The 13,404-nt window shown below is 34.0% G+C and overlaps 1 protein-coding gene across 1 annotated transcript; it reads left to right on the forward strand.

The window, feature by feature from the left end:
• Nucleotides 1-12,741: 12,741 nt before the first annotated feature.
• On the forward strand, nucleotides 12,742-13,402 carry LOC119192127 (trypsin, alkaline B; the record flags this gene model as incomplete). Its single annotated transcript, XM_037445963.1, is given in 3 exon segments — nucleotides 12,742-12,902; nucleotides 13,006-13,174; nucleotides 13,258-13,402. Coding segments are annotated over 3 exon segments (456 nt in total), but the record flags the coding sequence as incomplete, so codon positions are not given.
• Between the last annotated feature and the right edge of the window lie 2 nt (nucleotides 13,403-13,404).

The raw sequence follows: 13,404 nt of genomic DNA on the forward strand, positions 1-13,404 counted from the left end.
GGGAAAACTACTGAGTGGTGTTACCTGCAGAAATGATCATTCATACGGGAGGATCTGCTAGGAAAATTTGTTGTAGATATTGAAATGAAACAATTTTCGGATTCTATCGCGGTTTTTTATATTTAATTTTTTCTCGACGTTTTAAAGTCTGTAGAAATAAATTTCGAAACGATGGGAGTTAATAATAATATAAATAACCGCGATAAAACCTGAAAAATAGTTTTATTTCAACATCTAACATCGCGTGAACATAATAAATCATTAGTTGTAATATTTGCTTATCAAAGTATAAATTAATCTTATCTTACTTCATACTAATATTATAAATGCGTGTTTCTTAAAACGTTTGGTAGAATTAAACGCTGAAACAACTTTACGGATTTGACACTAACAGACCATAACCTGGATTGTATGCTACTTTTTATACGGGCAATTTGCTCTCAAGGGAGATAATGGATATGATTTATTTGTTATTTTTTTTTTATATTTAGCGCGTTTAAGGAACTAATGTAACAGGAAGACTTTTCTTACTGGCGAAGACGCGAGCAATATCTAATAATTATTAATATTAAAAGTTAAAATAGTGAGACATAATCCCGGGTTTCCGCCAAGTTGAGGATTTCATAAAACGGCCTATCAAAAATTAAAATGGTCGCAGAAAATTTGTAACGTAAAGATTTGTTATCTAATAATACTTAATTTTAAAAATATAATTTACAATGTTCTTAGCGCTATCAATTATAATCTTAATAAATTATTATCGTTTTAATTCTTGATACTGTATGACAGACAATGCATAAACAGTAAAATAAACAACAAATCATTAAAATTAAACTATTTTTCGCATTTCGTCGCGGTTTTTTATTTTAATGTTCTTTTTAATAATAAAAAAAACGACAAAAACCCCAGAAATACCTTAATTTTAATGTCTAACATTCCCGTAAACATAAGAAATCATACAAAAATCAAATCATCAAAAATAAGATTGCTTGTGTTTGAATAATTTAAGTGAAATTATTTTTTCTTTTATTGCGGTTTTCAAAGTTATTTTTTTTTACCAAATTTAATAAGTAAAGGAACTTGTCATTTCGACATAGCTACGTATTTGGTTTTTAATCAGTGACTCTTAGCTGACCTATTTATGTTTTCAATGTTAAAATTCGGTTTCACAGTGGGGTTTAAAAGTGTTCGTTGACCAAAATTTTTATTGCAAGGTCTAATATTACAGTTGGTATAACTATTATTAAGTACATAATTTGAAGTGACTGATTAACTTGATTCACTCGGTGACGTCGTTGCATTGTGTGCGCGGTAGAACATCGCTTTGTGATAAAGACAATAATGTTCTACCGCGCATCAGCTGCAATACCGCCCGGGATTCTAAACAAGGCGTTTAAGTTTCGGGCCGGGGAAAGTGACATTGGATTTTTTCTGATCAGTACAGTACGGAGTCTGAAATTTGTGCCCGATATGGGGATAGGCTCACCTGCTATTGTATCTTGAGACCGAAAACACTTGGCAAAAAAGTGGGTGCCTTGGTTACACTGCTGGTGGTAGCATATATCTTATATCCTCCCGGCGAATACCGTACACAACGTGTTAAAATACGTTATAGTAAGCCACGTAAGTGAGTCGTGTTTCGGGATCAGCCTGTTAGGTATGGGATATGTTGCATAGTAATAACGCCCTTAGAATTTATAAACAGAGCAGACTTTACTGTTAGCTGAGTTTACCCTACATCGTATGTATCACAGTTACACCATTTTTGTTCTGGTTATTTTCTATCGCTATGGAAACTACAATGACATTTTATATATAAGCCAGCTAAATTGATATAATACATATAAAACCTTCAACACAGGGCCCTTATTCTGTATGATAGTGTAAAGGCGTAATGCGGCCGTGTCATGTTATCTTCGAGAAATGTGTCTGGAATGGTATGCTGTAAGCCAAATTTTTATAGTCCTAAACACGATGCGTTGTGTTACGTGCTTGTTACACACTGTCAAAATAACGTGCGGGATAGAGAATAAGGCCCCAGCCTGTGTTTATCTAAAAGGCTGACATAGTTGTGATTTTTTAGAGATTGTCAAGGGATAATCATCTCTCGCCAGTCGACATTCTATTAGACCCCACTCTACTTACCATCAGGTGCAGTTGGCTCACTTGTCACGCCCTTATAAAAAAGAAACACCTTTGCCTAACCCCTTGGTGATAAAGGCGAGATTTGTGTATAATTTGAAGTTAATCAGACGAGAACTACAACGAGTAAAATGATTGAAAACCATCAGCTACTCACGATTAACGTAAACAAAGGAAACCTTATCATTCTCATTAATATTTAAACTGATTAGAAATCATATCTTAGATTTCAGGGCATTTGTAATCATTAATCAAGATTGGTATATATGGTATGTGAAAAATAATAATATAAACAGTTGTGGAATCAACCATGCGTAACTTTATCGCTTTAGTGTCTTTAGGTTTGACAGCTGTAGTAGGTAAGATTGACAATATAGTAAAATAATTATATTTTAATAAAAAATACTTATATTATTGGAGGCTCCCCAGATTGATCTATTGTAAAATATTATCATTATACAAATAAAGTCATAATAAATAATCTTGGCTTCGTAATTCTATTTTGGAAGTAAGTAGGTGATATTTTGATAGCATTTATTGTTATAAAACATAATAATCATAGCTATAAAGCTATGATTATTATTTTTTGTACTTAATGATAATGGTAAACATATTTTTTTTATCAAACTGATTCAAAATGTACTAGGAAATTTGCATTAGTTGTGAAAACGGATGGAGATAACGTCCGAAAATACACAATGATACAAAAAGTATCGTATTAAACAGCTAATTTAGATAATACTAATTTTATTACCATTTATTTGGGAGTATTGATTAGTGTTACATTCATATTTGTTCGACTTATACACTCATGTGATGAGTAGAATTTACTCAGAAGTTGTGAAACAGGCCCCTAATCTTTAGAATTCTTACTAAAATAGGTTGGTCACAAAAGTTTTAATAATACATCCGTCAATAATGATGAACGTTTTATTTTTACGCCCAATCATAATCAGCATTTTCCAAAGAAAACAAACAAAAACACACATCACGCGTTATCCACAAAAGAGTAGTCAGAGTCGCAACCAGGGCACCCACTTTTCGTCAAGTGTATTCTTTACCTATAATGTGACAGGGGGGAGCCTATCACCATATCGGGCACAAATTCCAGACTCTGAGCTGATACAGAGCAGAAAAAAACCCAAATATCACTTTACCCAACTCGGGATTCCAACCCAGGACCTCAGAGCGCTGCCATGCCGCGCATGCAGAAAACTACGCCACTGAAGCAGTCAGAGCGTGTTCCAAATGAAGTAATTATTGTTGATCTGAGTAATAAAACATTTATTGTTCAAAGAATATTGATAAAGCTTTATTAATCATTTATATTATACGGCTACCTCGAATTGCTATAATATTTACGACTATGAAATATATGTCGTAGTGAAAACTCTTTACTTGGTTATTTTTTTGACATGACCGGTAAAGTATCACCGGTCTATATTTATTTTCCAGACAGTTATTCAATTATTGAAACACTTCTTTACTTCACTAACAATTTACTGCATAGTAACACTAGCGGAATACACAATATGCTCGTGTTCGAGCGTCCAAATAAGACTTGTACGAAAACTTCTAGAAGATTGAGCTCTCGTCGTTCGGCCGGTCCTTATATTGACAGCAGTCGACCTCCCTCCTCTTCTAATACTTCCTCGATGTAATGATAGATGGCGCCACTATCGCTCCGGAAATTCACCAATTCAACGAATAACGAGGTGCTGCGGCGACATATATTTATAGCTTACATAATTTAACCCCGTAATAACACAATACAAATCATGGTTTCGTGTGATAATATTTTTTTTAATTGAAAGTTTATCAACCGAGGGTTTATCGACGGAATCAGATATTATTGTTATTAACGACGCCACGCTGCTTTTACAAAACATTAGGGTAAGGCTCATATTTTTAGCGCTATCGCATACAGGAGATCACAACAGAAGGTGTCACAACTGAAATAATGTGTTACAACAGAATTTGTAAACCTTTTTACACAGTAACACTGACAGAGCTTATTTTGCATATTAAATAAGGCGATACCTCAAGGTCCATTTTCATACATTTTGTTTCACCTTTAATCTGGGTAACTAAACAAGTATTGGCAAGTAAAGAATTTAAATTCACGTCTAGTTAGTGATTAGTTCTCGCAGTTGAAAGAAAAACGTAAAAATAATTAATAATCATGGATATTTCGGCCTTTAAAATTTAATATGACGAAATTTTAAAATTTAATATGACGAAATTTTAAAGGCCGAAATATCCATGATTATTAATTATTTTTACGTTTTTCTTTCAACTGCGAGAACTAATCACTAACTAGACGTGAATTTAAATTCTTTACTTGCCAATACTTGTTTAGTTACCCAGATTAAAGGTGAAACAAAATGTATGAAAATGGACCTTGAGGTATCGCCTTAAGAGTGGTCATGGAATTATTTAAGAATCATTATCTGCGACTAAACAAGCCACAAATCCTCGCCAAAGAACACCGATTCCTGCCCAGGATGATTCGCGAGGCTATTGAAATTAAAAAACATCCTAATTTCAGGGAAGATGGTTGGAAGCTTGCACAGGCCTGGGATCCAGTTCTACATTTAATTAAATCGGAACCCAAAAGACCGGCTGCCAGACTTCAAGACACTGTGAGCTCATTCTGCGTAGACCGGACCACCAACAGCTAAAAAAAATTTAAAAAGTTGTATATTTGTAAAATGTACGTACATATTGTAACTTTGACTTTACGGATGAACAACACCTCAGCCCCCCCCGTGACCATGAAGACTGCAAAGTCTTTGAAACGTCAGGAGAAAAATAAAATACAAAAAACCGCGATAGAATCCGGAAAATTAGTTTAATTTCAATTTCTAACATTCGCGTAAACATAAGAAATCATCATATTATTATCTTACTAGTAGTCTCCATAACGCTTTGAATTTATCTGGATACTTTACCAGACTTGAGTCTTGGGATGTAATGCAATATTAGCGTTTATATTGGACTCACATGAATTCTTCTACAACGCAGCGTAGGCGCACCTAAACAAATGTAACAAAATAAAAAATAAAACTAGTTCTAAAGACTGCAATTACATATAACTTGTATAGTAGTTGTAGTTTTCGACTAGTTTTAATTAACAAAAAAATATTGGTAAATATAGATACCATTTATCATTGTAACTGCCGAAAGAATTTATTTTTTTATAATAATCGCTGTTATATTATCAAGTTAAAACTTTCCCTAAGTAAATAAAATTTATCTCATGTGTACATAAATTAGGTAGTATAATGCGTACATATGTATATTCAATAGAACTGTGGCGGCATAATTAGATACACCGCCATCTCGTCAACATCAAAGGTATTACGAGAAGACCTATGTGGTATTGAGAGAATTGTATTGATAACGCACAACAATCATGCTAGATGGCGAGAGACGATGCTGACTTGCGAGGGCAAAATTTGGGCAACCATCCGAGGTGCCGCGGTCGGTCAGGCGCAACATCCGCCTGATTGTGGAAATCTTTCCCTTCCATAGAGCACCGGCAACCATCTGTTCCCCTACAGCGGTGTCTACCAATACATCGCTAAAGAACGTTAGTTTGCTGTACCATTTATGCATGAAATTAATATTGAACTACATAAACAAGGGAAAAAGAGCGAAAATGCCGTGATATAATTTAACAATGAGTTTACGTGTTTGATCATAATTTTTTTTGGATAAATATTTTTTTTTTAAATTTTGTTTTGTTAAATTCTATAGACACGAACGTCCATATAAACTATTTGTTGAAAACCTGGGGTTAGAACTTAAGTTCGCTGCAGCGCTAAAATTTCAATCGACGTCTAACCAAACTTTTTCAACATGCAGTGCTAAAGCGCTTAAAAGGGAGTATAAGGAAAATAACAACCAATTCTGGTTTACAGTACACTTCAGTTGAACAAAGTGAGAGTTTGGAATGCCAGATCTAGAACTAAGTACATATATATCGATGCCTGTGTATGATTTAGGAATAAGACTGAATGACATCTGATTTCAAGTGGTAACATTTCTATTACAATTGAAAAATTTAATGCCTAATGATAATATAATCATAAATATTAATTGCAAACCGTATTAGCCTAACCTTATAAAATAAATAAAATAAAATAAAATACTTTATTTATCACGTAGGCGAACAAAGTTGCACTTATGATACGTCAAAACAAAGAATAAGAATAATTATTATTTCTAAACAACTATTAAAATCACTTATATAACTATGGAGATTTTAAATTAGGGATAAAGTTTATACAAAAGACTAGGTACAAACCGAAGTAACCAGCTCGGGCTGGCAAGTAGGGGGAAATAGAAGGGTAACGCGTCGCGATCCTCACCGGTGAGGACATGAGCCCTAGCCTAGCTAACCTACCAGCCTTTCACTAGCTATAAAAGGAGAAACGTCGTAAAGATTATCGATGATTATTCAGGTTTACTGATATTTTTGTGCATTGGAGATTACTTGAATCAGGTAATATTGGTTTGCTAAATTATTAATAAATAATAGGCTACATAATACTGTCAGATTGTTCTAGACCACCTACAATTAAAACACCAACATCTTTGCAAAATATTGTTGTGTTCCGGTTTGAAGGACATTATAGCCAGTAACTACTGGACATAGTGAGACTTAATATCTCATGTCTCGGGATGGCGAGTGCAGTAGAATACCAAACAATAAGTACTTTTTAATTCAAGGTGTTGGATGGTGTTTCTGCTGTTTGTGCGCGGTCGCGTCGCTTACCATCAGGCGGACAGAGGGCTGGCCATTCAAAGCAATAAAAAAAAGATACTTTCCTATGCGTCAAAATTATTGTGATATAAATTAATTACACAATTGAAACACGTTTAATTAATCCTTTTGTATTCAATAATACAGTTTTCGGCTTATTCCGGATGAGCGATATTCGCAAGGACGGGCATTCGATAGCCTGATAAAGTAAAATCCAATCGTAGTAATCAATTAGACAATCTTATAAGACGTCATACGGTTAGAGCTTAAAAACGTGTGACCAATAAATTGTATTTTTTTTATAGCAGCGTATACAACCTGAATTTATTTAATATAAGTAATATGTTTCATTTTCAAATAGTCTGGCATAATTATGTTGCATGGCGATGGTTTGTAATCTCGTCGTTCCAACTTCTATATTGACTACTCCACTTGACGATGCAAAAAAAATATATGAACCTTACAACAGCATAAGTCTTCCATACTTTTTAGCAGTATTACTTTGACGATTTGTTGTCTACGTAGGTAACCTCTGCATTTTTTTGCCGTTAAGACTTTAAGTAGCGCCAATGCCATTGAACCTTGACGGCGTTGTACTATAACGCTCACTAGATGGCGGTAGGCGTAGCTACAGGGGCCTTATTCTCTATCCCGCACGTTATTTAAACAGCGTGTAACAAGCACGTAACACAATGCATCATGTTTAGGACTATAGAAATTTGGCTTACAGAATGCCATTCCACGCACATTTCTTGAAGATAACATGACACGGTCGCGTTACCCGTTTACACTATCGTACAGAATAAGGGCCCAGGGTATTGTACGTTTGTACATAGTTTACCAAAAGTCTTTATTGTGGAAGGATTGCATTGAGTATAACTTAGACGAGGTTCATATCACAGGTAATGTTTGTTTTGCAGTTTATAATAAAATGTACCTACATAGTATTGTAGTATTTAATATTTTATAAAACTTCGCAAATAATTTATATACATTAATTAATGTATTATGACGTCAGCATCAGTTGGCGAAAGTGAAGAAAATGTTTCTGTTAGTAAAAGCCGCTGTTTGAGTAGGATTTCACGCCCTTACTGCTCACGCCAATGATCACGAAAATGTTGCATATTTATAAGTTGTTAGAGGTGCAGCAGAACATATTGGATTTTCTCTTTCATCCAAAAAATAATAATGTTACGGAGGGAAATTCATTGCCAAAATCTACATTAACGCCCCCATGTAACATATCGTCATACCTCTGGGAGGGGGGGAAGAGTGTTCCACATTTTGAAAAGCTATGCCTAGACATTATGCGCAATGACATGCTATAAAACCACTTCAGCATGAATAGTATAGTGAAGATGTTCTGCTGTTATATAAAAATGTTAGAGGCAGATATATTTTCCTTATACTTACTACAATTATGCGCAGAAAAAAAACTAGACGGTGGTCAAAATAATATTATTTATTGAGATACTGATAAATTATTGATAAGATATTGTTTATATTACACTTGAAAAGGTTTTTCAGGTATAAATGTTTACCCTTAAAAAGGTTGCCTATTGCAGTCAGGAGTAATGTACTTGCTATTATAGAAAATAAAAATGGTTAAGTGCTCCGTGAGATTAGCGCGTTCAAACAGACAAACTCATCAGCTCTATATATTATTATAGATATATGAAATATTTTTTCATTATGTCTATATTTTTTTTTCTCGAGTCCCTTTACTTTTTAACTATATACATATATGTTAAGAACAAGACCAAGTTCTTCGCATATGCGCTCACGAGGACGTTATTATCTTTGTCGCAAGCTCAACAGGTACACCTACTCCGACGTATGTATTCTATCCTATGATGTCATAGGGGGCGAGTCTATTACCATATCGAGCACAAATTCCAGACTCCGGGCTGATATTGAGCATAATAACCTAAATATCGCTTTGCCCAACCTGGGATTCGAACCCACGACCGCTGCAGAAGCACTGCCGTACTGCGCATGCAGTACAATACGCTACAGAAGCAGTCCATAAATCATTGAACCTATATTGATATACAACAGCGAAGATAACATCGGAGCTAGAAAACCAATGTTCTTTGACAACAATATTTGCTTTTTATTTATTTATTAGGAAATCAAACAGAAAAATTATGAATAAAATAAAATTTATGAAAATTAAGGATCTTAATCTAACATCGGTTCCACTAATAGATAATAATACATACATAGAAGAGATAAGACGAGAATCTATTATGAAATGAAGAATTGAAATGTTGTAAATAATACAAAAAGAAGTAAGTATCTAAATGATGTACAATAGCAATTATTGTGTATGTAATGTGTAGTGATTGCTAAAATATATTTATATCGAAGAAAACAAACTTATTATTCTTTATAGTTGCTCGACTAAAAAAATATTAGACCCATACTTAGTTTTAGTCCTGGGAGGTTGAAACAAACATCCATTACCATGTCACGTCTTACCTAGCTGTTGAAGATTTATATGATTCATGTATCGTTTATGGCATCCTATGCGGCTATAGCCTAGTTGGGAGTTGAATGGACTGGCGAGATGAATGACCGCAGGTTCGAAACCCAAGATAGGCACCATTGACTTCTAAAGTAATGTGTGTATTCTTTCTAAATTATCGCTTGCTTTAACAGTGAAGGAAAACATCGTTAGGATATCTCCAGACCTGAGAAGATCTCTATAAGATTGCGAGGATATATCAAGTCTGCTAATCCGCATTAGGCCGTCGTGGTGGACCTCTCAAATAATAATTCCTCTCAGTAGTAGAGACCCGTGCTCCGTAGTAGGACAGTATATAATATAGGTCTGATATAATATATTATTATGACGGCATCCTTACCTGAAAAGAAACAAAACTATATTTAATATATGAGAACTATTAAGACTGGTATTTAATATGATTTCAATTAATGAATATAATTTCAAAGTTCTTTGTTTCAACATTAAAGAAAATGCCATTAAATTAATGTTTATTACGGGGTTTAAATATTTCTTTAAACGCACACTAACGCATTATATCCTCAAAGGGATAAAAGTCACAGTCAGTCGCAACAAGTGCACCCGCTTTCCGCCACGTGTTTTCCGTTTCATGATGTGATAGGGGGAGAGCCTATCATATTATCGAGCCTATCAAATTCTAGCATCCAGGCCGATATTGAGCAGAAAAGCCTAAGATCAGTGCCTCACCCGGGAATCGAACCCGTGACCTAAGCACTGCAGTCGTACCATAATACAACAGTGCCACTGAATCTTTAAAGTCCCGATAAATTTACATCTTGTCATTTACCGAAAAAAGTGTGTACTTGTCCGGGACAAAAATATCACTTATTTGTTTATACAAGCCATGACTATATTAGGTACATTCATTTTCGTCAAACGTAGCAAACTTTCGCATTTTATAACAATATGAGTAAGATTTTTATATTTAGGAGTACTGTCATGGACATACGGTAACTGGAATTTCATAAATGATTTACGATTTTCTATTCCATTCCGATTTCACTCACTCCCATGTGGCAGCAATAAGCTTTTTCAAACATGTTACATAAACGATCTGCTTTGTAAACTATCTCTCTCTCATTTAAACAACAGGGTGCCAAATGAAGGTGGAACAAAATAAGCAGCCTTCGTGGCCACGGGGGACTGAGGTGTTGGTCATCCACAAAATCAAGATAGTAGATACATCAAATCTATTTGACAACTATACTAATACATAGTATATTATTTTATTAACTAAGTAGTTAGCCATATAAGTAGCTGAACAAATTCTAAACTGAATTATCTGAATAATTTTGTGTTATTAGCAATCTCGTATTTTTTTCTTAACCAATTTATGAAAGGGTCTTTTTTATTTTAGATAAAGAAAAATAAATCCTTCCTATAAATAAATGAATATAGCAAAGAAAGAAGTTAGCACTACAAAATTTCTTGGTATAACAATTGACAAGAAACTATTTGGAAAGAACATATTAACATTCATAGTAAAAAAAAAAAAATGTAATTCTGCATATGCCTATAACTAATAAGTTCCAGTACTTAACGTCGAGGTATTGCTCACAGAGCACTATGGCTTAGTTTCATCACACTAAAAAAAACTTAGCATTTAGTATCCATCATGATTATATTGAATAGCATGACATGACCATTTTTTGCCATTCGATACTTTATCTGGACGGTATTACGCTTACTATCAGGTGCAGTACGCTCACTTTGGAGTGCCGGAATAATAAAAACCAGCTTCAAGCTCTTTAATAAGAGAAAATCCGACTGCAAAAGTTACTAAAATCCAAAAAAGAAGTAAATTTCTCGCACACAGACACTATACATTTTTTTCCAATTCGTGTTTTTATGTTTATATGCCCACTGCCAGTTTAGCTTAGTAACAAACAAATATACAAAAACGATGTTTAATCAAAGTGTTAACTTTCATAAATGCCAGTAATTACACTGGCTACAGCCCAACAGTGCATGCACATTGCTGCTTATAGCTAAAATAATATGTATATTACTCCCATTTTTTCTATTAGCGATTGTAAAATGGCGTCTAAGGTAGCAAATTTTTCGTTAAAATTTAAATCATAGTAATGATCGTGAATGATCATGCACAACGTTTTTCAATATTTTGATTTATTTCATTCGTCATTGCGTTTGTGTACAAAAAACATTTTCCTATTTGTTTAGAATGCGTTATTATTATTTATATCTATGAACGTTACGAAATACTTACTGTATAGTTGACTAGATACCACTTACTGTTCATAAACACATTCTCGGGTATTATGATGAAAATCGTTAAATAACAATATGTAATCTAAATCTTGAGTACCGAATTACGAGTTATTTCCGAATGTTTGTATTATTTCTCTATTAGCATTAATACTTTTTTAGTCTATCCCAACTGTTAATGTAAGAATTTCGGTTTTCATCTTGTTCGTCTAATACCTACATTCAAACATTAACCATCTACAATTAAAAAATAATTTTGATGAGTTATATACTATGTCATACAAATAATTATTTTTGGAAGAAATTTAGAACTTTTTAATTATACTAGCTATGCAAAACATTAAGTGTGTGTAGGCCAGAAGATTTTAAATTGTGGGGGACTGAAATTGGCCTAAAACACCTCAACCAGAATTTTAACTAACCCCACTATTATTGCGCAGTCTCATAAATTGAAATTTAGCAAATTAAGCATTAAGGTAACACATTTATAAATTCTCTACGTTAGTTATGTTTGCTTAGTAATTATTAGTTGGTAGATTTTAGAATTCGTTTTAATTTGTAATTTTTTTGTAAAAATAGGGACATTGCGTGTTAATTTGTGAGTGTTGTGTACTCCTATAATTGGTACACAGATCAGAATGAGACTTTACTACTTTTATATTATATACGAGAAATGTGTGTTCTGTTAGAGAACCTTATTTAAATAAAAAAAAAAAAATGAATTGTGGTGGAATCATTTCATGTTAATGCTCCAATTAGCACTGAACAGATTTTTTATTAAATTTACTCTAAATTATGTAAACACAGAGTCAAAAACCAATCACTAAATCGAAATAAATGGGTAAATTTAAAAATGAATGAGAACAAACTATGGAAGATATTACAAAGCACTAGGTTCGATAAGTTTGCACGCAATTTTTGGCTAGTTTAACACAATAAAATGACGAAATACGTATCGAGCTTTAGTCACCTCAGTATCACAAAAAACTAGCAAATAAACTAACAAACCGGCTCACCACAAGCAACATCTGGAAGATAATGCCAAACAAAGGTGTAGCCTTATCTTTATGATAATTCATGTAATAAGCGATTAACAAATGAATATACTGATTTTACTTAATCCCAGTGATCGTTTTCCATATAAATACTGCAAGGTAAGATGTAACAGCAACAGTTGTCAAACAGCAACCATGCGTCTTTTCCTCGCTTTATTGGCTCTGGGCTTCGCAGCCGTAGCGGGTAAGTTTATTATAAATAAATAATTAAATAATTTTTAAATAAAATTAATAATATGTCCAACGTAACGTAGCCATAAAATCATAATTTAAATAATATGTTACAGCTGTCCCGGCAAACCCTCAGAGGATCGTGGGTGGTTCTACTACCACTATTCAGCAGTATCCCACCATTGTTGCTCTGCTGTTCTCCAGGAATGGAAACACTTTCTTCCAAGCCTGCGGTGGTACCATTCTCAATAACAGAAATGTCCTCACCGCTGCTCACTGCCCCCAGTAAGTATAGAAATTGAATCATTGAGGTATGAAAGAGATTCCGGGTATAAAACAGGAAGCTTTATGCTTTATTCTATTCGCAGCGGAGACGCAGTCAACAGATGGCGTGTTCGATCTGGTTCGACTTTCGCGAACAGCGGCGGTGCCGTCCACAACTTAAACAGCGTCAGGATCCACCCTAATTACAACAGGAGAAATCTTGACAACGACATTGCTATTATGCGCACCGC

This window comes from Manduca sexta, unplaced genomic scaffold (assembly GCF_014839805.1).
Source record: "Manduca sexta isolate Smith_Timp_Sample1 unplaced genomic scaffold, JHU_Msex_v1.0 HiC_scaffold_2383, whole genome shotgun sequence".
In the NCBI taxonomy this organism is placed as follows: domain Eukaryota; kingdom Metazoa; phylum Arthropoda; class Insecta; order Lepidoptera; family Sphingidae; genus Manduca; species Manduca sexta.